Here is a 25,293-nt window from a genome sequence, read left to right as displayed (position 1 = left end):
TGAGGGAGCTTGGCCTCTTCTCCCTGGAGAGACGAAGGATGAGAGGTGACCTGATAGAGGTTTACAAGATGTTGAGAGGTCTGGATAGGGTAGACTCCCAGAGGCTATTTCCAAGGGCTGAAATGGTTGCTACGAGAGGACACAGGTTTAAGGTGCTGGGGGGTAGGTACAGAGGAGATGTCAGGGGTAAGTTTTTCACTCAGAGGGTGGTGGGTGAGTGGAATCGGCTGACGTCGGTGGTGGTGGAGGCAAACTCGTTGGGGTCTTTTAAGAGACTTCTGGATGAGTACATGGGATTTAATGGGATTGAGGGCTATAGATAGGCCTAGAGGTGGGGATGTGATCGGCGCAACTTGTGGGCCGAAGGGCCTGTTTGTGCTGTGGCTTTCTATGTTCTATGTTCTATAAAACAAGGAGGTAACCGAGGGCAAGGAGAGCTGCCGTAATGTATATCAGAAAATCAAAAATTAAATCGCAACAATAATCTCACACTGCACTCCATTTGTGCCGTGCGGTAAATATAATATAAATTCCTGCGCTCAGAATTATCTTGGCTTCATTCAGTTCAAACATCATTATCAGTGCCAAATTGTAGGAGTTGGTAAACTAATAATTCTGGTTGCTATCAGCTTATGTGATTGTTGCTATTGACGACTGCAGATCAATGGGAATGCTTGTTACGATACGTGTTCATGAGAAAATAAAGTCTTGCATTTATCTTTTCATGACCAGATATCTCAAAGTGCCTCACAGCCAATTAAATACTTTGAACCACAGGTGATTGGAGGGGACCCGAGGAAAAACGTTTTCACCCAGAGGGTTGCGATTTAATTTTTGATATTCTGATATACATTACGGCAGCTTTCCTTGTGGCCCGTTTACACTATCTCCTTGTTTTATATCATTAATACCTTGGAGTGATGGAACCACAGTAAGCGATCTCCTTCCCGAAAGGGACATTAGTGAACCAGATGGGTTTTTCCGACAATGGTTTCAAGGTCGTCAGTAGATTCTTAAAAAATATCTGGAATTACGAATCTACTGGTGACCATGAAACCATTGTCGGAAAAACCCATCTGGTTCGCTTTAGGGAAGGGAATCTGCTGCCCTTACCTGGTCTGGCCTACATGTGACTCCAGAGCCACAGCAATGTGGTTGACTCTCAACTGCCCTCAGGAAATTAGGGATAGGCAATAAACGCTGGCCCAGCCAGCGACGCCCATGTCCCACGAATGAATAAAATCAAAGATACGGTGCAAAATGAGGCCATTCAGCCCATCGAGTCTGCGCCAGCCAGAAAAAAAAGAGATAAGGAAGTGACCAGAGATAATGAGGTGACCAGAACTGCGCGCAGTACTCCAAGTGGGGTCTAACCAGGGTCCTATAAAGCTGCAGCATTATCTCCCGACTCCTAAACTCAATCCCTCGATTAATGAAGGCTAGTACGCCATACGCCTTCTTGACCGCATCCTCCACCTGCGAGGCCGATTTAAGAGTCCTATGGACCCGGACCCCAAGGTCCCTCTGATCCTCTACACTGCTAAGAATGGTACCCTTCATTTTATACTGCTGCTCCATCCCATTGGATCTGCCAAAATGGATCACCACACACTTATCCGGGTTGAAGTCCATCTGCCACTTCTCCGCCCAGTCCTGCATTCTATCTATGTCTCGCTGCAACTTCTGACATCCCTCCAAACTATCCACAACACCACCTACCTTGGTGTCGTCAGCAAACTTACCAACCCATCCCTCCACTTCCTCATCCAGTACATGGGATTTAATGGGATTGAGGGCTATAGATAGGCCTAGAGGTGGGGATGTGATCGGCGCAACTTGTGGGCCGAAGGGCCTGTTTGTGCTGTGGCTTTCTATGTTCTATGTTCTATAAATAGGAATGAACTACTCATTCTAATCCCACCTTCCAGCACTAGGTCCCATAGCCTTGCAGCTCCCAGCGCTACAGATGCAGATCCAGGTAGCTTTTAAATGAGTTAAGCATTTCATTCTCAACCCACCAACTCACACAGCGGATTCCAGACACCCACCACCCTCTGGGTGATAATCTTTTTCCTCATGTTCCCCCCAATCATTCCACCAATGGCCTTAAATCTGTATCCTGTGGTAATTCACCCCTCCGCCAGGAGAAACAAGTCTCCCCTGTCTGCGCCCCTCATGATTGTGTCCACCTCCATTAGGTCCCTCCCTCAGCCCCCTCTGTTCCAAGGAGAACAACCGCAGCCTAATCCAATCTCTCCTCAACGCTGCAATTTTCAAGCCCTGGGCAACATTCTTGTAAATCTACGCACTGTTCAGTCGCTGTTACACTGTACGAAACGCAGCAGCCAAATTGTGCACAGCAAGCTCCCACACGCAGCAACGGGAAACTGATCAGATTAATCTTCCCACCCACGCCCAATGCTGATTTAGGGATGAATATTGGCCAGGAATCATAGAAGCGACCATTCAGCCCATCAAGTCAGCACCGACTCTCTGACAGAGCAACTTACCCAGTCCCTCTCTCCTGCCCTATCCCTGTAAGCCCACACATTTCCCATGGCCAATCCACCTAACCTGCACATCTTTGGACACTAAGGGGCAATTTAACATGGCCAATCCACCGAACCCGCACATCTTTGGACACTAAGGGGCAATTTAACATGGCCAATCCACCGAACCCGCACATCTTTGGACACTAAGGGGCAATTTAACATGGCCAATCCACCGAACCCGCACATCTTTGGACACTAAGGGGCAATTTAGCATGGCCAATCCACCGAACCCGCACATCTTTGGACACTAAGGGGCAATTTAACATGGCCAATCCACCTAACCTACACATCTTTGGACACTAAGGGGCAATTTAGCATGGCCAATCCACTTAACCTAGACATCTTTGGACACTAAAGGGCAATTTAGCATAGCCAATCCACCTAACCTGCACACCTTTGGAGTGTGGGAGGAAACCGGAGCATCCGGAGGAAACCCACGCAGGCACGGGGAAAATCCAGAGGATACCGAGAGTAACTCCTTTGCTTTTCCTTCCATCTAACAAACAGGCACCTCCTACATTGCAGCACTCCAACAGTGCTACACTGGGGTCTGGGGGTGAATTTTATGCTCATGTACCCAGAAGGAGACTTGAACCGGGAACCTTCTGAATCAGAGGCAGGAGTGATCCTCAGCTGTTCTAGTCAGCAGTAATCGGTTTGTGATAATGAGGTTGCACTGTGCTCCCTTACCTGGAGCTGGTCTATGAATAAGATGGACCCTTTTATTATGGGTATCGGTTCCTCCGTGATGGACCAGATCTTTTCCATTAAGTCACTGTACCCTTGGAAAAACACAACAGGAGGGAGCTGGACATCAAAGAGGATCATCGACATTCCAGCTGTGGCTTCAACATCTTCTTGCTCAACTTCCTTCGAGCTTTCTGCAAAGAATGAGTCAAGGCCTTGGACATCGATTATTACCTGTTCCAGATACAGAGAAGAAGTGTGGGTGATAAATAACAGTGAGAATCGGACAGGAACAACCGTACTGTGTCGGATCAGGAGCCGGAACAAGGTCAGGGTCCAGAAAAACCAGACCACAGCATAAGAAAACACGCAAAACACATATGAAGCTGACATGTGTACTACGTGGAATTGCCCCTCCAGTTTAGACAGCGGAAACCTATTGGGCAGTTTTACCTTCTTCGCAAGGTAGGTTCTGCATTGGGGGAGGGATTGTAAAATTGAACGGACGGGTCTCCTTCCCCCATTGTCCAGCCCAATCTAGACGCAGTTTCACAATTGCTTGGGCAAGTTCTTGGATGGGAACCACCCCCTCCTCCATCTTTCACCTATTAACGTCCCTAAATATCCACATAAAGGCCTTATACCGCCCAGCTTTAGGCTGCCATGAGGGGGTGTGGATAGGGAGGGAAACTGAGACAAAACCTTTCCTCCATCTTGGGAGGGGGGTGGTTAAGTGGTGGGGATGCACCTCAGTCTGAAGACTCCTTAAGGGTTTGGGATGCCTTCCCCTCCGGGGCCTTGGAATTCCAGCTCTCCCTCCCTGCTCTATCCCCTCAAGTTGTAATCGTACCCCCCCCCTCCTCCCCAGGGTATCCCCTTCCATCCCGTCCCTGGGCCCCACGGGACTTACCTTTTCAAATGTCTCGGGACTAAAGGCGCGATCTTACCTGCCGTTCACGCCACGCTCCCACTGCAGCCAAGTCGGAGAATTTGGTGACCGGCCAAATCTCCTCACTCTGCGACGGGATGGGAAAATCCCCCCCTGGCGCGGACGGTGATAAGATTCCGACCTTGATCCCGGGCAGGCTGCTGCAGTACCGCTTCTGGCCACCGCAGCGCTGAGCCTGGCGGGGTCGGAGAGGAGCTCTCATGAGTGGGACTTCCTTCCAAGGGCGGATGGAGGTCCCGCTCAGTGCCAATCAATGGAGTGGGCTTCCGAGGCTCGGCGGTGGCACGCCGACTCTCAGGATGGCGTGCGGCGACCACTCTTTGAACAGGGCTCATTGCAATGCTGGTGCCAGTAAAGAGGCAGGTCACTCCCCTGGCATTCTCCCTGTTGGCTGCTGTAACCTCCGTGGAAGATCAGCGGAAATTCCACAGCCCAGAAAGAGTTACTGCTAATGTTACGATGGAGAACCCCCACCAAGGAAATACTCCAGGTGTGGCCTCACCAACGCCCTGTACCATTGCAGCAAAACATCCCTATCCCTATACTCAAATCCAAAGGCCGGCTGTACAAGCCACCTGCTGGACAGCCCTTCGACAACTTGCCAGCGATGGGTGAGCCGTTGAGACCAATAGGTTGCGTCACGCTCTGCGGGGTCTCTGTCCCATGACGCAGGACATGTGAGCGTCAATGAGGTTGATGTTAAAGCGCACTTGTATGTCTGTAATATCATTCCGAATCTGGAGTCTACCTTCAGTGAGGGTACCAGACACGCGGGTGCTCCGAGGTTAAAAGGAACTAACCTGGCTTGCGTGAAGCTGACCTTCCCGTGTAGATACAAAGATGTCGGAGTAACTTTGCTGTAAAATCCCACTGTCACCAAAGAGTAGATCCATCTTGTACGATGACACCATGTCAGCCGTCACTTATAAAGAAAGAAATCAAATTGAAACTGATCCCTTTAAAGAGGGAATACTGAAATTCTATTTCACGCAATCCAGTGAATGGGTCCAGTTATTTTTACCTGCTAAATAACCTGAACAGGAGGCTGAAATTCCAGTCCTGGACATTCGATGGTAATTAAATATCGTTGGGTCTTTCAGGACTTTGTGAAGAACTTTCCTACCGTGAGTAAAAGGATATAAGAAAGTGTTAAGATGTTACTCATGCAATTTGCTGCAATCACTGGAAGTGTAGCTACAGCGAACATAATTGCGTCTGACTCAGCAACGGGTTAGTACACCAGGTGACATAGCACTAGACCTATAATTTTCCTAGCTCCAGACCAAAGGCATGGAATTATCACCCTATATAGTCTCAAATGGCAGTCTTGGCACAGTTACTAATGGATAAAACTCAACAGAAAGCATATGTGGCAGGCAGCTTCCCAACAGGTTTCAGAGGGCGTTAATGTGGGGACAAAAACACCCCACTGCTTCAGAAATGTTAGTTCAATGTTTGAGTCCGTGACTACTTGTTGCTATGAAGTAATGTATAGACTTTAACCATTGATAGGTGGGCCTCATATAATCTACAGAATAGGCAAGTATAAACATGCTCTTGCTCTACAGAAGCCCATCGCTGGAGCCACCCAATCCACAACCTCTTTCCGGAACCTTCGAAATGAAGTTGTGGTTAGCGCTGCTGCCTCACAGCGCCAGGGACCCGGGTTCGATTCCTGGCCTCGGGTCACTGTCTGTGTGGAGTCCGCACGTTCTCCCCGTGTCTGCGTGGGTTTCCTCCGGGTGCTCCGGTTTCCTCCCATACTCCAAAGACGTGCTAAATTGCCCCGTAGTGTCAGGGGAACTAGCAGGGTAAATATGTGGGGTTACAGGGATAGGGCCTGGGTGGGATTGTTGTCGGTGCAGGCTCGATGGGCCGAATGGCCTCCTTCTGCACTGTAGGGATTCTATGATTTTAAATCAGCCCCTTTATGTGTTTTTAACTCATTCGTGGGACATGGGCGTCACTGGCTGGCCAGCATTTATTGCCCATCCCTAATTGCCCTCGAGAAGGTGGTGGTGAGCTGCCTTCTTGAACCGCTGCTGTCCATGTGGTGTAAGTACACCCACAGTGCTGTTAGGGAGGGAGTTCCAGGAAGCAACGGCGATATATTTCCAATTCAGTATGGCGAGTGGCTTGGAGGGGAACTTGCAGGTGATGGTGTCACCAAGTATCTGCTGCCCTTGTCCTTCTAGATGGAAGTAGTTGTGGGTTTGGAAGGCGCTGCTTCAGGAGCCTTGGTGAGTTGCTGCAGTGCATCTTGTAGGTGGTACACACTGCTGCTACTGAGCGTCGGTGGTGGAGGGAGTGAATGTTTGTAGATGTGGTGCCAATCAAGCGGGGCTGCTTTGTCCTGGATGGTGTTGATCTTCTTGAGTGTTGTTGGAGCTGCACCCATCCAGGCAAGTGGGGAGTATTCCATCACACTCCTGACTTGTACCTTGTAGATGGTGGACAGGCTTTGGGGAGTCAGGAGGTGAGTTACTCACCGCAGGATTCCCAGCCTCTGACCTGCTCTTGTAGCCACTGTGTTTATATAACTATCCAATTCCATTTCTGGTCAATGGTAACCCCCAGGTTGAACAAGTTGTTCCAGTAGCACTGCTGCCTCACAGCACCAGGGACCCGGGTTCGATTCCCGGCTTGGGTCACTGTCTGTGTGGAGTTTGCACATTCTCCCTGTGTCCACATGGGTTTCCTCCGGGTGCTCCAGTTTCCTCCCACAGTCTGAAAGACATGCTGGTTAGGTGCATGGGCCGTGCTAAATTCTCCCTCAGTGTACCCGAACAGGCACCGGAGTGTGGCGACTAGGGGATTTTCACAGTAACTTCATTGCAATGTTAATGTAAGAATACTTGTGACAAATAAATTAACTTTACTTTACTGGAAGTTCTATGCAAATCTACATTATAAGACCATAAGATATAGGAGCAGAATTAGGCCATTCGGCCCATCGAGTCTGCTCCGCCATTCAATCATGGCTGATAAGTTTCTCAACTCCATTCTCCCGCCTTTTCCCGTAACCTTTGATCCCCTTGCCGATCAAGAACCTATCTATCTCTGTCTTAATGACCTGGCCTCCACAGCCTTCTGTGGCAATGGATTCCAGAGATTCAGCACCTTCTAGTCGAAGAAATTCCTCCTCATCTCGATTCTAAAGGGTTGTCCCTTTACTCTGAGGCTGTGCCCTCGGACCCCAGTCTCTCCCACGAATGGAAACATCTTCTCCACGTCCACTCTATCCAGGCCTCTCAGTATTCTGTAAGTTTCAATGAGATCCCCCCTCATCCTTCTAAACTCCATCGAGTACAGACCCAGAGTCCCCAAACTGCTCCTAAGTGTTTAACCTAAATTCATCTCATGGTTGGATTTAGTGAATTCAGTGTTGTCCAACTGTCAATAATGTGCGCAGTCTTCAGGAGGAGCTATCCACAGTTTAGCGCATGGTCTGGAAGTATTTGACACGTACACCACTGGAGGAATGTTTTCCTAAAGGCTCCCAGATGCCAAGACTGTTGGAGGAAGAAGAATTCTCAAGTTATCATTAAGTCTTACCTGGCAGGATGACGTTCCGAGCTCAGGATACTCTGCACCTTTTCGGTGATGTACTTGGACAGTTCCGATTCTATTTCCCCAACAGACAGTAGGATGTTTTTCAATTCCATCTCTGAAGGCTGGTTGTTGAGAATCACATCGAGTGCAGCCAGTCGAACGCTAACCCTGTAACTATTTCTGCTCTGGTGAAAAATCCCATTCATCCGCTTCTTCACCTGGAATGAGCGAGTGTGAGACAGACACAAGGGGCCGTCAGTATCACCATGATTGTTCCAACTCATTATCCAGTGCTCAGATTGGTTAGTCTGAGGGTTGTTTAGCATTCTGCTCGCGAATGTGCCTCCCTCTCTATTCTGTCACAATCCGTTTGACTCCCATTTGGCTTCACATTTCCTACTTAATGGTTTATTCGTGTGGGTCACCCTCCGTGTGGGTGACCTTCCCTGTGGGTGGACGCTCCCTACGGGTGGACGCCCCCTACGGGTCCCCAGAACATTAGCTGAGCTTCTGGATTAATATTCTAGCCATAATACCACTAGTCCATCGATCAACCTCCACTGCCAGTAAGCAGCAGCCAACAACTGATATAATCTCCCTTCCATTCATTTGTTGTCTGGCTCTTGCTAGCTTTGCTGCAATGAGCTGGCTGGATGAGATAGAGAACGTCGAATTATAAATGGCCTTCGATCTATCACTGTCTGAGCACCATTCATCCTTTGCAATTCTTTCTTGTGTGAATACAGAACATCTTCAAAGCATTATTAAAGTTGCAGCGATAGGGAGCATTGGACCATTTCAGAATAGATTGTGTGGGGAGCGAGGGGGCGTTTGTGAAATTAATTCAAATAATGTCACAAAGGAAACAAATAATGCTGGAAATCGGAAATAAAAACAGAAAATGCTGGAAATACTCAGGAGGTCTGACGGCATCTGTGGAGAGAGAAACAGAGCCAACATTTCAGTCAATGACTCTTCATTGCAAACTCTACTCCCAACTGGACAATTATTGATTTCCTTCGGCAATATATCACCCCTCCAATGTCAATCACCTTCTTGAATTTTCTGTTAGGATTTCTTTCAAATTGGAGGCTTAATGTAAAAATAACACCAATTGGAAAATATTAAAATTCCCCGCAAATGATATAACGGGGACAAGTTATCGGCCTGGCGCTCAGAAGCCAGTTTCACAGGCTCTACCTGCACCATTTTAAAGTTAAAGTTTATTTATTAGTGTCATGAGTAGACTTACATTAACACTGCAATTAAGTTACTGTGAAAATCCCCTAGTTGCCACACTCCAGCGCCTGTTTGGGTACACTGAGGGAGAATTTAGCACGGCCAATGCGCCTAACCAGCACGTCTTTCGGACTGTGGGAGGGAACCGGAGCACCCTGAGGAAACCCACGCAGACACGGGGAGAATGTGCAGACTCTGCACAGACAGTGACCCAAGCTGGGAATTGAACCCGGGTCCCTGGCGCAGTTAGGCAGCAGTGCTAACCACTGTGCCACCGTGCCGCCCCAATTGGGCAACAAAATACTCAGTTAATCTGCGGGATTTGACACAGAATGTCCTGTTCTTTTCTTCCTGTTGCCTCAGGTATAACTAATTACAAAACAATGAAGCATCTTTCATAATTTATGCCAAAACAAAATGGCTGACACCCATTTTTCAGCCATTGTGGTTTGTCCTTGTCAGCGGTTAAGTCTCAAAATGGAGCCCGGTATCTTCCCGCTCTGTTGCTATCAGCGATGTTAGTGTCTCCCATTTTGAAAGGGGCTTACCATTGGGCGTCCAGAGCACTTGCCTGTTTTAGGTGATGGCCCGCTCTGAATGTGGGTCCTTTGATGTAAATAAGATTGCCATCTTATGTCAGAACTGGTCAGTGCACGCACTGCACGCCAGTTGCACGGAGGATGGGCGCTGACAAAGGGAGGTGTTCGGTTATTTTCCACGACCCCAGGGAGCAGGAGTTCCCTTCCAGAGCTCACCAAAGGAATCTGAACAGCGGTTGTGCTGGGATTGACACCTATAGTGATCCTATCCAGCTCCCTCTCTGACAATTAGCCCAGCTCCATTTTGAGGCTTCAACAACAACACTAAATTGCATTTAGGTAGTGCCTATAATGCGACATAATGTCTAAAGGCACTTTGCAGGAGCAATACCAAACAATGTTTGACACCAAGCCAACAAACTATTTCTTGAAATTATTTCATAGGATGTGGGTGTCGCTGGCTAGGCCAGCTTTTATTGTCCATCCCTAGTTGCCCTTTGAGAAGGTGGTGGTGAGCTGCCATCTTGAATCGCTGCAGTCCATGTGCTGTGGGTTGACCCACAATGCCGTTAGGGAGGGAATTCCAGGATTTTGCCCCAGCGACTGTGAAGGAACGGCGATATATTTCCAAGTCAGGATGGTGAGTGACTTGGTGGGGAACTTGCAGGTGGTGGTGTTCCCATGTATCTGCTGCCCTTGTCCTTCTAGATGGAAGTGGTCGTGGGTTGGGAAGGTGCTGTCTAAGGAGCCTTGGTGAATTGCTGCAGTGCATCTTGTAGATGGTACACACTGCTGCTACTGAGCGTCGGTGCTGGAGGGAGGGATGTTTATGGATGTGGTGCCAATTAAGTGGGCTGCTTTGTCCTGGATGGTGTCAAGCTTCTCGAGTGTTGTTGGAGCTGTATTCATCCAGACAAGTTGGAGAGTATTCTGTCACACTCTTGACCTGTGCCTTGTGGACAAGCTTTGGGGAGTCAGGAGGTGAGTTCTCACTGCAGGATTCCCAGCCTCTGACCTGCTCTGGTAGCCACAGTATTTATATGGCTAGTCCATGTTTAGTTTCTGTTCAATGGTAACCCCCAGGATGTTGATAGTGGGGAGGTTTCAGTAATGGTAACGCCATTGACTGTCAAGGAGTGATGGTTAGACCCTTTCTTGTTGGAGATGGTCAGTGCCTGGCACTTGTGTGGCGTGAATGTTACTTGCCACTTGCCAGCCCAAGCCTAGATATTGACCTGGTCTTACTGAATATGGACATGTCCTGCTTCAGTATCTGAGGAGTTGCGAATGGTGCTGAACATTGTGTAATCATCAGCGAACATCCCCACTTCTGACCTTACGATGGAAGGAAGGTCATTGATGAAGCAGCTGAAGATGGATGGGTCTCGGACAGGTAACCAAAAACGGAGTCAAAAAGGTAGGTTTCGAGGGGCAGCTTATAGAAGGAGAGCGAGGTAGAGAGCTTTAGGGAGTGAATTCCAGAGACCTGATGGGCTGAGTGGCCTCCTTCTGCACTGTATGGATCCTATGGAGGCACGGTTATTAGTGGTTGGAATCGGGGTGTGTTGGGATATCCCGTCGGATTGCAGAGCTGGAAAAGTTACAGACTTACGGAGGAGCAAGGTCAGAGAGAGACGTGAAAACAGGAGGAATTTTAGCACAGGCATTTTGCTTGGCTGGGAGCCCCGGTGGGTCAGTGAGCACGGGGGGTAATGGGAACACACTTCAACAACCCAGTGAGTTCTAGTATCTCGCCCACCTGCTTCACCTTCACTCTTCCCGGGAGATCCAGTCAGAATTCTCACAACACCAGGTTAAAGTCCAACAGGTTATTTGAAATCTCACCTGCTGAAGGAGCAGCGCTCCGAAAGCTCGCGGTTCCAAAATGAACCTGTTGGACTTTAACCTGGTGTTGTGAGGCTTCTTACTGTGTCCACCCCAGTCCAATGCATCTCCACATCATGGGAGACGCAGGACTGAGAGGATGTTGGCAGGTTAATGGAGTGATGCAGCATGAAGGCCGGGGCCTGGGTACCTCATCCTTCCATGTTCCTATTATCCTGCAGGAGTCGCTGGATGGTGCCGAGGAACGGGATTTCTCCTTTCAGCAGCCTCTGGTATGAGGTTTACATCAGCATTTCCATCACCGCATCTCTCTCTCTCCCTCTTCCCCTACCCACCCAAGATAGGGAACTCAGTAAGCCCGACTCACATACACTCAAGTGTCCGGAGTGGGCGCTTGAATCATTGACCTTCTGTCTCAAGTCACAGAATTGTTATAACATAGGAGACCCTGGTCTGAATCGGGGAATGGGCTGCAGTGTTTCACATGAATTCAGGTTTATGCAGAGAAGGAAAGGCGGCGTCGAGACTGTTGGAATAGTGACAGAGTTCAGGAAAGAGACAGAGAATCTGGTGAACTGGTGCAGTGACAATAATCTCTCCCCCAATGTCAACAAAACAAAGGAGACTGTCATCGACTTCAGGAAGGGTAAAGGATAACATGCCCCTGTCTACATCAACGGGGACGAAGTAGAAATCATCAAGAGCTTCAAGTTCCTAGGTGTCCAGATCACCAACAACCTGTCCTGGTCCCCCCATGCCGACACTATAGTTAAGAAAGCCCACCAACGCCTCTACTTTCTCAGGAGACTAAGGAAATTTGGCATGTCAGCTACGACTCTCACCGATGCACCATAGAAAGCATTCTTTCTGGTTGTATCACAGCTTGGTATGGCTCCTGCTCTGCCCAAGACTGCAAGGAACTACAAAAGGTCGTGAATGTAGCCCAATCGATCACGCAAACCAGCCTCCCATCCATTGACTCTGTTTGCACTTCCCGCTGCCTCGGCAAAGCAGCCAACATAATTAAGGATCCCACACACCCTGGATATTCTTTCTTCCACCTTCTTCTGTCGGGAAAAAGATACAAAAGTCTGAGGTCACATACCAACCGACTCAAGAACAGCCTCTTCCCTGCTGCCGTCAGACTTTTGAATGGACCTACCTCGCACTAAGTTGATCTTTCTCTACACCCTAGCTATGACTGTAACACTACATTCTGCACTCCCTGCTTTTCTTCTCTATGAACGGTATGCTTTCTAAGTGCGCAAGAAACAATACTGTTCACTGTATCCCAATACGTGTGACAATAATAAATCAAATCAGATAGTCAGGGCTGGAGGTTAGGGAGGTGCAGATGAGGGTTTCAGCAGAGGCAGGGACAGAGATAACAGAAGGCCGGGTGGCTGACCAGAACCTATCGGCTGCCCAAAAGTGAAGGAAGACCCCAGTGTGTGTGGCTTTACCTCCTGGGTGATGTGGGCACTCGAAAATCGCTGCAGTACATTCACGGCGACGGTTGCCACGGAGCCGGTTTGCCCCTCTGTATACTTTAACAGGAGTGGGATGGTTTCGGGAAGGAGTGCATTCTTAAGGGCGAGGAGGTACATCTTTATATCCGCCTCTTCTGTGGCCGCATTCAGTCCATCCAGGATCACTCTCTTTGCAGTCTTGACTTCCTGTCAACAATCGCAAACGTACGGAAGAGTTAGCAGCCTGGCCTGAGGCCGGAATCGAACCCAGTTCCCTGGCGCTGTGAGGCAGCAGTGCCAACCACTGTGCCATCATGCCACCCAACTGTTTGCCAAAACTATTGGAACTACTAACCTGGAGTTGACACAGGTTCCTCTGGCACAGTTTGCCAATGACCGCTCCGACCACGGAAACGGTGGTGTCTCGGATTTCTCTGCTTGCAATCTTACCCCGGAGCTTAGCCTGCAAGGGAGTGACACCAACCAGATTAATGTTCCCAGCACTGTTTAAATAACACCTGGCTTATCGAGGGAACTACACACTCTGAGGGCGAGATGTCCCCTCAGGCCCTGTGCTTTCCAGCAGCGGGGACCTGCCATTGGAACCTTCTGAAACCCGTCATTGTGGGGGGGGAGGGGTTCGCCTTCAGTGAGAGCTGGAAAATCCGATGCTCCAAAAGAGAATCAGAATGGACTCGAAACATTAACTTTGTCTTCTCTGCCCAACTTGCTGAGATCTTCCAACATCTTGTGGACCTGGGGGTCCTCGTTCATGAAAGCCAGAAGGCTGGCGCACAGGTTCAGAAGATTAATAGGGAAGGCAGGTGGAATGCTGGCTTTTATTTCAAAGGATCCAGACAAGCTGTGGGGGTTACAGATAGTGTGACTTGAACCCAAGATCCCAGTTGAGGCCGTCCTCATGTGTGATAGCCAAGTTCCGCACACTTGAGGACGGCCTCAACCGGGATCTCACTGGCTGTCCTGTCTAGAGTAAATGCTGGGGGTTACACAGGGTAAATGTTGAGGGTTACACAGGGTAAATGTTGGGGGTTACACAGGGTAAATGTTGGGGGTTACACAGAGTGAATGTTGGGGGTTACACAGGGTGAATGTTGGGGGTTACACAGGGTGAATATTGGGGGTTACACAGGGTGAATATTGGGGGTTACACAGGGTAAATGTTGGGGGTTACACAGGGTAAATGTTGGGGGTTACACAGGGTAAATGTTGGGGTTACACAGGGTAAATGTTGGGGGTTACACAGGGTAAATGTTGGGATTACACAGGGTAAATGTTGGGGGTTACACAGGGTAAATGTTGGGGGTTACACAGGGTAAATGTTGGGGGTTACACAGGGTAAATGTTGGGGGTTACACAGGGTAAATGTTGGGGTTACACAGGGTAAATGTTGGGAGGGTTTTATGTTGGGAGGATGTTTCCACTCATGGGTGAGTGTGGGACCAGAGGGCATTGTCTCAGAATAAGGGGGTGCTCATTTAAGATGGATTTAAGGAAGAATTCCTTCTCTCTGGTGAATCTTTAGAATTCTTTACCCCAGGAAGCTGTGAAGGTCAAGTCCTTGGAGATTTCCAAGGCTGCGATCGATTGGTTTTTAATTGGTTGGGGAATTAAGGGTTACGGGAGATTGGGCAGGAGTGTGAAATCAGCCAGGATCTTATTCTATGGTGGAGCAGGCTCGAAGGGCTGAATGGCCTCCTCCTGTTTCTATTTCTTACAGTCTTATGGTCAATGGCTTTGAAGATGCGCTTTGGCCGCATGAATATGCAATGATGCTCTGCATTTAAACTAACCATGTCATCATAGGACCATCGAAAATATTTCACTCAACAACCAGAGAAGATGTTTCCACATTGTGGGCAAGGTCAAATGTAGGAGCCGTAAACGTCAGATAGTCACAAATAAACCCAGTCACAAATTCAGGAAAAAAAAGACATCTTTATCCAGAGGCCACATTTGGAGCATTGCGTGCAGTTCTGGTCACCACATTTCCAGAAGGACGTGGAAGCTTTGGAGAGAGGGCAAAGAAGGTTCACCAGGATGTTGCCTGGTCTCGGGGGTGTTGTCTATGAGGAGAGGTTGAATAAACTGGGATTGTTTTCACTGGAAAGATGGAGATGAGGGGAGACTGGATAGAGGTCTACAAAATTGTGAGATGCATAGACAGGGTAGATAGTCAGAGGCTTTTTCCCAGGGTGGAAATGTCGATTACAAGGGGGCACAGGCTCAAGGTGAGAGGGAGAAAGTTTAAGGGAGGTATTCGGGGGAAGTTTTTCACGCAGAGAGTGGTGGGTGCCTGGAATGCGCTGCCAGAGGAGGTGGTGGAAGCAGACACATTAGCAACATTTAAGAGGCATCTGGATGGGTCCATGAATAGGGAGGGAATAGAGGGATACGGACCGAGTCAGGGCAGAAGGGTTTTTTTTAGTTTAGTTAGGGCATCATGATCAGCACGGGCTTGGAGGGCTGAAGGGCCTGTTCCTGTGCTGTACTTTTCTTTGTTCTTTGCTCTCTTTGTTCTTTGTCCAGAGACTGGCTAGCACGCGGAACACATGGAGCGGTTGATGCAAATAATATAAATGCATTGAAGGGTGAGCCAGATGGGTGTATGAGGGGAAAAGACGCGGGATTCTCCGGCCATTCACGCCAGCAGATTTTCCAGTCCCGCTGCAGTGAACGGAGATTTGGCTGAGCGCCGAATTCTCCGTCCACTTTGGCAGCAACGGCGGGGTGTGAATGGCCGGAGAATTCCGACCACGGCAGGACATGCTGATAGGATTAGACAAAGAGGACATTGGTGTGGAGTGTCAACACTGGCATGGAACTGTCGGGCCGAATGGCCTGTTTCTGCGATGTACCCAGTTCCTAACACGTCGTAACCAAGTAACTGAAGCAGACGTGCCTTTATATTAATGATATCTTTTCTGGACTTTGTGGCCAGGATTTTACAACCTCGCTCGGTTGAGGCTCATAAAATCCTGCCCGAGGCCAGCGGAGAATTCCGTTCTGCGTGCTGGGAAAATTCCGGCCAACGTGTCTCAAGCCAGGAAAACCTGCTGGCAATTTGCTGGCAAGAAAGCAGCCCTTTTACCAGCTGCTGGTCACCGGCACCCCAGGGCTCTGCTGAGCCAAGAGCGGCGCAAAATAATTTCAACAAACTGACCCGATATAATTTGACAAGGTGGGTTTTTGGCGCTCAGGCGCAGAGTGCCAGTTAAGAGGCGGCATTGTACCAGGGTTCCTAATCCTGTAAGGCGTGATTCAGACGTACCAGTAACATGTGTAAGAGCTCTTTGGTCGGGTGGGAAGTGAAGGCACTGGCGTACAGGAATGTCCGCAGTTGAGGAATCTGTGCTTCCTTGGCGAAATCCAGGTACTCAGTGAGAGCTCTCAGTGAGGGTTCTGTCTGCGCAGCTGTTGCAGAGTCGATGAGAAAGGAGCTAGAACGGGGCACAGATGGTGAAGGACTTGTTAGCCTGTTTGAGACAATGACCATTCGCCATCGCACCTGCAACTTGGTTTCAATCACAAATTAGAGAAGTAATCATCTCCAAAAGGGAATAATGAACAGCACCCACCATACTTAAAATGTTAAACAGGGAGGGGGGGGGGGTGGAATTTCTCACATCCATTTCCCGCCACTCAACCATCGCAATTTGCAAAACTGCCCCACTCACAGCCAGCTGGTCACCCTCAACTCATCCATCAACTGAAGATAGCATTCTCTGCGAATGTGTCATAGGTTGGTACGGCTCCTGCTCTGAGCAAGACCGCAAGCAACTACAAAGGCTTGTAAACCATTGAATCCCTACAGTGCAGAAGGAGGCCATTCGGCCCATCGAGTCTGCACCAATAACAATCCCACCCAAGCCCTATCTCCATAACCCCACATATTTACCCTGCTGATCCTAACCTGATGTGGAGATGCCGGCGTTGGACTGGGGTAAACACAGTAAGAGGTTTAACAACACCAGGTTAAAGTCCAACAGGTTCATTTGGTGACAAAAGCCACACAAGCTTAAACTTCTTACTGATCCTAACCTGCACATCTTTGGACACTAAGGGACAATTTAGCATGGCCAATCCCCCTAACCTGCACATCTTGGGACACTAAGAGGCAATTTAACATGGCTAATCCTCTTAACCAGCACACCTCTGGACACTAAGAGTCAATTTAGCTTGGCGAATCCCCCTAACCTGCACATCTTGGGACACTAAGAGGCAATTTAGCATGGTTAATCCCCCTAACCTGCACACCTCTGGTCACTAAGGGGAAATTTAGCATAGCCAATCCACCTAACGCGCACATCTTTGGACTGTGGGAGGAAACCGGAGCACCCGGAAGAAACCCACGCAGACTCAGGGAGAATGTGCAGACTCCACACAGACAGTCACCCAAGGCCGGAATTGAACCCGGGTCCCTGGTGCTGTGAGGCAGCAGTGCTAACCACTGTGCCACCGTGCCGCTCAATGTAGCCCAGTTGTGAACATAGCCTAGTCCATCACGCAAACCAGCCTCCCATCCATTGACTCCGTCTACATTTCCCGCTGCCTCGGAAAAGCAGCCGGCATAATCAAGGACCCCACGCACCCCGGACATTCTCTCTTCCACCCTCTTCCATCGGGAAAAAGATGCAAAAGTCTGGGATCAAGTACCAACTGACTCAAGAACAGCTTCTTCCCTGCTGCCATCAGACATTTGAATGGACCTGCGTTATATTAAGTTGATCTTTCTCTACGCCCTGGCTATGACTGTAACACTACATTCTGCACTCTCTCCTTTGTATCTGCCCTATATACTCTATGAACGGTATGCTTTGTCTGTATAGCGCGCAAGAAATAATACTTTTCACTGTATACTAACACGTGACAATAATAAATCAAATCAAATCAAATAATTGGCTCTACAAAAAGTGATAGCAGTGACCAAAGGGTAGATGCTGAGAGGTTGTTTCCCGTGTGGGAGAGTCTGGGACCAGAGGGCACAATCTCAGAGTGAGGGGGTCACCCATTTCAGGCAGAGATGAGGAGGAATTTCTTCTCTCAGAGGGGAGTGAATCTGTGGAATTCTTTCCCGCAGAGGGATGTAGAGGCTGGGTCATTAAGTATGTTCAAGGCTGAGATAGATAGATTTTAATCAGTAATGGAATCGAGGGTTATGGGGATAAGGCGGGAAAGTGGAGTTGAGGATTATCACATCAGATCAGTCACGATCTCATCGAACGGTGAAGCAGACTTGATGGGCCGAATGGTCTACTTCTGTTCCAACGTCTTGTGGTCTAATGAAAGGGAAATCATCTTTAACAAACCCGTTGGAGTGTTTTGAGGATGCAACTCGCAGGACAGATAGAATCATAGAATTCATAGAAACCCTGCAGTGCAGAAGGAGGCCATTCAGCCCATCGAGTCTGCACCGACCACAATCCCACCCAGACCCTACCCCCACATATTTACCCGCTAATCCCACTAACCTACGCATCTCAGGACTCTAAGGGGCAATTTTTAACCTGGCCAATCAACCTAACCCGCACATCTTTGGACTGTGGGAGGAAACCGGAGCACCCGGAGGAAACCCACGCAGACACGAGGAGAATGTGCAAACTCCACACAGACAGTGACCCGAGCCGGGAATCGAACCCGGGACCCTGGAGCTGTGAAGCAGCAGTGCTAACCACTGTGCTACCGTGCCGCCGATAAGGGGGAACCAGTATATTTAGAAAGCTTTTGATAAAGGTGCTACACAAGAGAGTAGTAAACAAAATTATAGCTCACAGGATTGCGGGGGGGAGGGGGAGGGGGGGGAAGATATACTGACATGGATTGAGAATTGGTTCAGGGACTAAAGACAGAGAGTAGGAACAATTTTTTAAAAATTATTCTTTATTCGTGGGACGTGGGTGTCGCTGACTGGCCAGCATTTATTGCCCATCCCTAGTTGCCCGAGGGCAGTTGAGAGTCAACCACATTGCTGTGGCTCTGGAGTCACATGTAGGCCAGACCGGGTAAGGACGGCAGATTTCCTTCGCTAAAGGACATCAGTGAACCAGATGGGTTTTTCCAACAATGGTTTCATGGTCATCAGTAGATTCTTAATTCCAGATATTTTTTATTGAATTCAAATTCCACCATCTGCCGTGGCGGGATTCGAACCCGGGTCCCCAAAACATTAGCTGAGTTTCTGGATTAATAGTCCAGTGATAACACCATGAGGCCATCGCCTCCCCAATGGGCCGTTTTCAGGTTGGCAGCATATCCTCCATCTTTGAGCCTGCCTTGATGTGACACTCAAACATTGACAAAAGAAAGGTTTCCAATTTTATGCTCTGCTAAGTGCGAGATGGGTGTGTGCTTGACAGAGAGAAAGCGATTCCTAGGCAATGTGCACATTTAAAATCACAAAAGGGACACGGGGCATCGACTCACATCTCATTGCCAGGTGACTTCTCCAGCAAACTCAGCACGTCAATCTTCTCCGCTTCTCTCAGCAGTTGAACAAACTCCAGGAACCTCCGTGTGGTGGATACTTCAGAAAAATCCTGTAGGTCTACCTTTTTATTGAGGCTTTTCAAATAGTCACTTGCCTGAAAGAGAAACAGAGTCACCTTTCATTGTAGGTTTTGACCGGAGCCCAACAACAATTCAACTTAGCGAAGGAATTATCCGCCTATGGAAAAGCCAATTGTTACAAGAATGTCAGATTTTTTTTTTATTTTTCATTCGTGGGACATGGGCGTCACTGGCTTGCCAGCATTTAGTCCCTAGTTGCCTGAGGGCAGTTGAGAGTCATAGAACCCCTACAGTGCAGAGGGAGGCCATTCAGCCCATCGGGTCTGCACCGTCCACAATCCCATCCAGGCCCTACCCCCATAACCCCATGCATTTGCCCTAGCTAGTCCCCCTGACACTAAGGGGCAATTCTGCATGGTCAATCCACCTAACCCGCACATCTTTGGACTGTGGGAGGAAACCGGAGCACCCGGAGGAAACCCACGGGGAGAACATGCAAACTCCACACAGACAGTGACCCAAGCTAGGAATTGAACCCAGGTCCCTGGCACTGTGAATCAGCAGTGCTAACCACCGTGCCGCCCACAGTCAACCACATTGCTGTTACTCTGGAGTCACATGTAGACCAGATCAGGTAAGGACGGCAGATCTCCTTCCCTAAAGGACATTAGTGAACCAGATGGGTTTTTACGACAATCGACAATGGTTCCACGGTCATCAGTCGATTCTTAATTCCAGAGTTTTAAAAATTGAATTCAAATTCCACCATCTGCCGTGGCGGGATTCAAACCCGCAGAACATTAGCTGTGTTTCTGGATTAAAAGTCTAGCGATAATACCACTAGGCCATCACCTCCTTCCAATAAGTGACGCTCCCCTAATGGTTTAGGCAAAACAATGATGTGAGTCCCCCCCCCTTCACACACCATCCCCTCCCTTCACACACCCCACCCCCACCCCTTCCGCCATGCCTTAGCCTATATTTATCCCTCAATCAAGATTACAATAAAAAAAACACATCATCTGTGTATTGATTTTAATGATGTGGCCCTCTTTGGAATACAAGCTCCCAGATTAAGGCAGTACTGGCCTGTCCAATCACGGAGCCCTGTATACGTACATCATGTGGGGTGTCAGGGTTACTGGCACTCTGGGTTTATACTCTGAATGAGGAAGTACCTGTCTCAGTGTTGCTGGCTGTCTAAATAAATCTAAGTTTGGTGAAGGGATACCGGCCTCGGAGGAGTTAGATCAATTTGGACGTTGCTGTTTATGGGAGCTTGCTGTGTACAAATTGGCTGCCCTGCTCCTTTCTGCAGTGCGGCAGCGCAAACATTTCAAAAGTGCATTGGCTGTAGAGCGCTTTGGGATTTCCTGTGGGTGTGAAAGGCGCTATAGAAATGCAAGTCTTCCGCTCTCATGGCCAATGAACTGATGTCCACAAATGGTCAACTTCCCAATGGTGTTGCAGACTTGACACGGTCTGGAGATGAAGCACGCCTAAAGCATGGAGGGGGATAGGAGTTTAATCATTTTAAAATCACACATTTTGTCCGTACTACAGAGTGAAATGGCAACATTGAGGGCAATTTGGCAAGTGGAGTTGTGGAGTTGTCCGGCTAAAGCACTGCAGCACCACCATTGGTGGGAGGATGAAATTACAGCACGCCTCATCCACACCATTCTCATCTCCAGATTCCCACTCACTCCTGCTCACACTCCCATCTCCCAGCCTCTGTGAACTTAAACTCACCCAAAACTTGCACGCCTTCAAGATAATAGAGAATTAAAAGATATTCTTAGTTCCTCCCTTCCCGCAGGATCCAATCTCTGTTGGTTTAACACAGTTTTGTATGCTCCGAGGTGCACTAATTAAACTGTAGGAAAACTTAGATACAAGTCCCCGCTGGCAAGGCTGATGTAGAAATTGGTACAACTTTTGGTGCAGTGTTCGTGTGTATGCAACGTAGAAAGTTCAGAGGCTCTGTCTCCATCCATCATTCACAATCTTCATTTTTGATTTTATTTTGATTTGATTTATTATTGTCACATGTATTAGTATACAGTGAGAAGTATTGTTTCTTGCGCGCTTTACAGACAAAGCATACCGTTCATAGAGAAGGAAAAGAGAGTGCAGAATGTAGTGTCATAGCTGGGGTGTAGAGAAAGATCAACTTAATGCAAGGAAGGTCCATTCAAAAGTCTGGCAGCAGCAGGGAAGAAGCTGTTCTTGAGTCAGTTGATACGTGACCTCAGACTTTTGTATCTTTTTTCCAACAGAAGAAGGTGGAAGAGAGAATGTCCGGGGAGTGTGGGGTCCTTGATTATGCTGGCTGCTTTTCCGAGGCAGCGGGAAGTGTAGACAGAATCAATGGATGGGAGGCTGGTTTGCGTGATGGATTGGGCTACATTTACGACCCTTTGTAGTTTCTTGTGGTCTTGGGCAGAGCAGGAGCCCATACCAAGCTGTGATACAACCAGAAAGAATGCTTTCTATGGTGCATCTGTAAAAGTTGGTGAGAGTCGTAGTTGACATGCCAAATATCCTTAGTCTTCTGAGAAAGTAGAGGCATTGGTGGGCTTTCTTAACTATAGCGTCGGCATGGGGGGGAACCAGATTGTTGGTAAACTGGACATTTCCCCCTCCCTGCTCCTCTCTCGCAATATCAGATCCCCCACCATTCTGTCTTTGCCTCTGACTCATCCCTTTAGAAATCTCAAACTCTGTCCACCGCAAACAAATGCATCTTCGGTTTCCCCCCCAACACCCCGTATGTCACATTTGACGGACTTTTGAGTGCAGCTGTAGCTCCAGTTATGTCCCACTTTGCTCCCTTTATGACTACACATGAGGCAAGAATTCAAAAGCTAGAAATCGGAAATAAAAACAGAGGAAGCCGGGGATTTGAAGTAGCTCAAACATAGAAAATAGGATCGGGAGTGGGCGGCACGGTGGTCAGCACTGCTGCCTCACAGCGCCAGGGACCCGGGTTCGATTCCTAGCTCGGATAACTGTCTGTGCGGAGTCTGCACGTTCTCCCCATGTCTGCGTGCATTTCCTCCGGGTGCTCCGGTTTCCTCCCACAGTGCAAAGATGTGCGGGTTAGGTGGCTTGGCCGTGCTAAGTTATTGCTTAGTGTCAGGGGGACTAGCTCGGGTAAATGCATGGGGTTATGGGGATAGGACCTGGGTGGGTTGTGGTTTGTGCACTCGATGGGCCGGATGGCCTCCTTCTGCACTGTACGATTCTATGAGTGGCCATTTAACCCCCTATCTAAACACATACTCCGGCGCTCTCAACGATTTACACGTTTAGAGCCTAAATTAGCCTCAGAAAAGGGAAGATCTAATTTTTCAAGGTATTTCTGTGGCACTCAATGAGGAAGGGTACAGATCCAGGATGTCATAAGCCCCCTTTCCAATGCTGATTGCGCACTGTGAACATTTCCCATTTTAACTACTTTCCGCACGTTGATTTGAGGCTTTTGGCTCGGTTTTCAGGGTAAAAACCAACTAATCTCTGACAGTGAACCTTAAAGCACACATCGCAATCCTGAAATCTACTGCAATGGAGGTGAATTTAACGTATTCAGTTCCTTTGAAGTAATGACCTTGGCCTCATAGCCCCGCATTAAGGCCTACTCTCCGAATGAAAGCTGCTTATCGAGTTGCTAGCTTTTTTTTTCTTGCGCTTTGATGCTCCTTACCAAATGTTCAAGGTTTTTGTCAGCTAGCGCGCTTGCAGAATTTGGCCGCTGTTAAAATGGAGCGGTCGTCGCCATGGAGACGAAACATGGCAGCCGTTCTGCAGCCGCCGGATCCCGCCAAGAGCAAAACGTCAAAAGGCCGATTCGGAACATGGGGACCGGGCGGGAGAGGCCACTCACCCCTATTTGACCCTTCAATGAGGACCATGGTTGACCTTTGAACTCTCTCCGTTCGCCCACCTTCACCTCAAGGCTGTGAAAGGTTAAAGAAGCTCTCTCCAAAATATTAAACAAGATGCTAGACTTTAGCTGCAACGCGCGACAGAAATCCAAAACAAGACTGGAATTTAAATGCTTCCCACAACTTTGAACTGAAGAGAGAGGCAAAGAGGCAACCAACCAGGTTCTGAAACCACACTCCCACTTGGCAAGTCTGCAAGGCAGTCCCCGCACTTGCTGTTCACGGTGCTGTTATCTCATTGTACAAAGGCCGTGTGAATAACCTCCTCCCTGCTTTTCAATGTGCTGTATTTCTGAAGCCGCATCGCCAGTTACATGGGTAAGATGGGTATAGAGGGATATGGGCCAAACGCGGGCAATTGGGACTAGCTTAGGGTTAAAGAAAGGGGCAGTACAGACAAGTTGGGCTGAAGGGCCTGTTTCCATGTGTAAACCTCTATGACTCTATGGTTCATAGCGCCGCCATCCAAACTACTGTGGTCAGGTTTGGCACGGCGCGGTGGCACTTGGCACGGTTACAGAGGCATCATTCTGCATCCCTCCTGCCCAAGTCTGAGTGTTCAGGTCCCCCTGCCAAGAGCTTGCGCCCCGAATCCAGGCTGACTCCCCGTTGTTGTACCAATGGAGGTGCCCTCTTCCTGATGGGGTGGCGCCATGGTTGGCACTGCTGCCTCACAGCGCCAGAGAGCCAGTTTGATTCCAGCCTCAGGTGACTGTGTAGAGTCTGCACGTTCTCCCCGTGTCTGCGGGGGTTTCCTCCCACAGTCCAAAGATGTGCAGGTTAGATGGATTGGCCATGCTAAATTGCCCCTTAGTGTCCAAAGATGTGCAGGTTAGGTGGATTGACCATGTTAAATTGCCCCTTAGTGCCCAAAGATGTGCAGGTTAGGTGGATTAGCCACGGTAAATGTGTGGGGTTACAGGAATAAGGCGGGATAGAGGGCCTGGGTAAGATAGTCAGTCAGAGACACGGCGCAGACTCAATGGGCCAAATGGCCTCCTTCTGCACTGTAGGGATTCTATGATGTAAGGCCAAACCTTGAGCCCAGTTTACTGTCTCAGGCAAATGTACAAGATCCCATGACACTACTCGAAGGAGACGGGGAGATTTCCCCGGGCAATATTTATCCTTCAATTAGTAGCACAAAATCTGTTCATCATTGCGTTGCGATAGTGGGAACTTGCAAAGTGGCTGCTGCCAAATGTCATGCAATACAACTCGACAGGTAAAGGTTAAACATTTTAGAATAGGAGTCACGATATAAATACAAGCCTTCCTTTCTTTAACAAACCAAAAAGAACCATTTGACAATGCCTCCCCTTGTTTCTTTTTGCTGCGACGCTTTGCTGTCTTGTACATTTGGCTGTATTTGTGAATCAACCTTTATCGAGGGCATTTCCACGTTCTGAGGGACAGTTCTGCATTTCATTTGCCAATAATTCAGGTGCAGAAACCCACATCTTACTGCCCACGTGAATGTTACTCAACGGTGGTGTAGTGGGATTGTCGCTGGACTCGTAATCCAGAGACCCGGGGTAATGCTCTGAGGACCTGGGTTCGAGTCCCACCACGGCAGGTGGTGAATTTTGAATTAAATCTAAAAATTGGAATCAAATGGTGAGCAGGAAACCATTGTCGTAAAAACCCATCTGGTTCACTCATGTCCTTTAGGGAAGGAAATCTGCCGTCCTTACCTGGTCTGGCCTACATGTGACTCCAGATCCTACTTTACTACTTAATTCTACTCTACTTTCTCAGAAGGCTAAGGAAATTCGGCATGTCTGAAGTGACTCTCACCAACTTTTACAGATGCACTATAGAAAGCATTCTTTCTGGTTGTAGCACAGCTTGGTATGGGCTCCTGCTCTGCCCAAAACAACAAGAAACTAAAAAGGGTCGTGAATGTAGCCCAGTCCATCACGCAAACCAACCTCCCATCCATTGACTCTGTCTACACTTCCTGCTGCCACCGAAATGCAGCCAGCATAA

The 25,293-nt window shown here is 48.6% G+C and overlaps 1 protein-coding gene across 1 annotated transcript in view; it reads right to left on the bottom strand.

Annotated features, from left to right (window-relative positions):
- LOC144480309 (microsomal triglyceride transfer protein large subunit-like) overlaps positions 1-25,293 on the bottom strand; it is an 82,713-nt gene that overhangs the window by 20,639 nt on the left and 36,781 nt on the right. Inside the window, exons 8-15 of the mRNA XM_078199663.1 lie at positions 19,274-19,431; positions 16,122-16,290; positions 13,188-13,295; positions 12,827-13,039; positions 7,744-7,958; positions 5,210-5,307; positions 4,989-5,110; positions 3,243-3,473 (exon numbers count right to left, since the gene is read on the bottom strand). Coding sequence (XP_078055789.1) covers positions 3,243-3,473; positions 4,989-5,110; positions 5,210-5,307; positions 7,744-7,958; positions 12,827-13,039; positions 13,188-13,295; positions 16,122-16,290; positions 19,274-19,431 — 1,314 coding nt within the window. The remainder of the gene's footprint in view (positions 1-3,242; positions 3,474-4,988; positions 5,111-5,209; positions 5,308-7,743; positions 7,959-12,826; positions 13,040-13,187; positions 13,296-16,121; positions 16,291-19,273; positions 19,432-25,293) is intronic.

Source organism: Mustelus asterias, chromosome 28, assembly GCF_964213995.1.
Source record: "Mustelus asterias chromosome 28, sMusAst1.hap1.1, whole genome shotgun sequence".
NCBI classification, from domain to species: Eukaryota; Metazoa; Chordata; class Chondrichthyes; order Carcharhiniformes; family Triakidae; genus Mustelus; species Mustelus asterias.
This window is presented reverse-complemented; position numbering and strand designations above follow the sequence as displayed.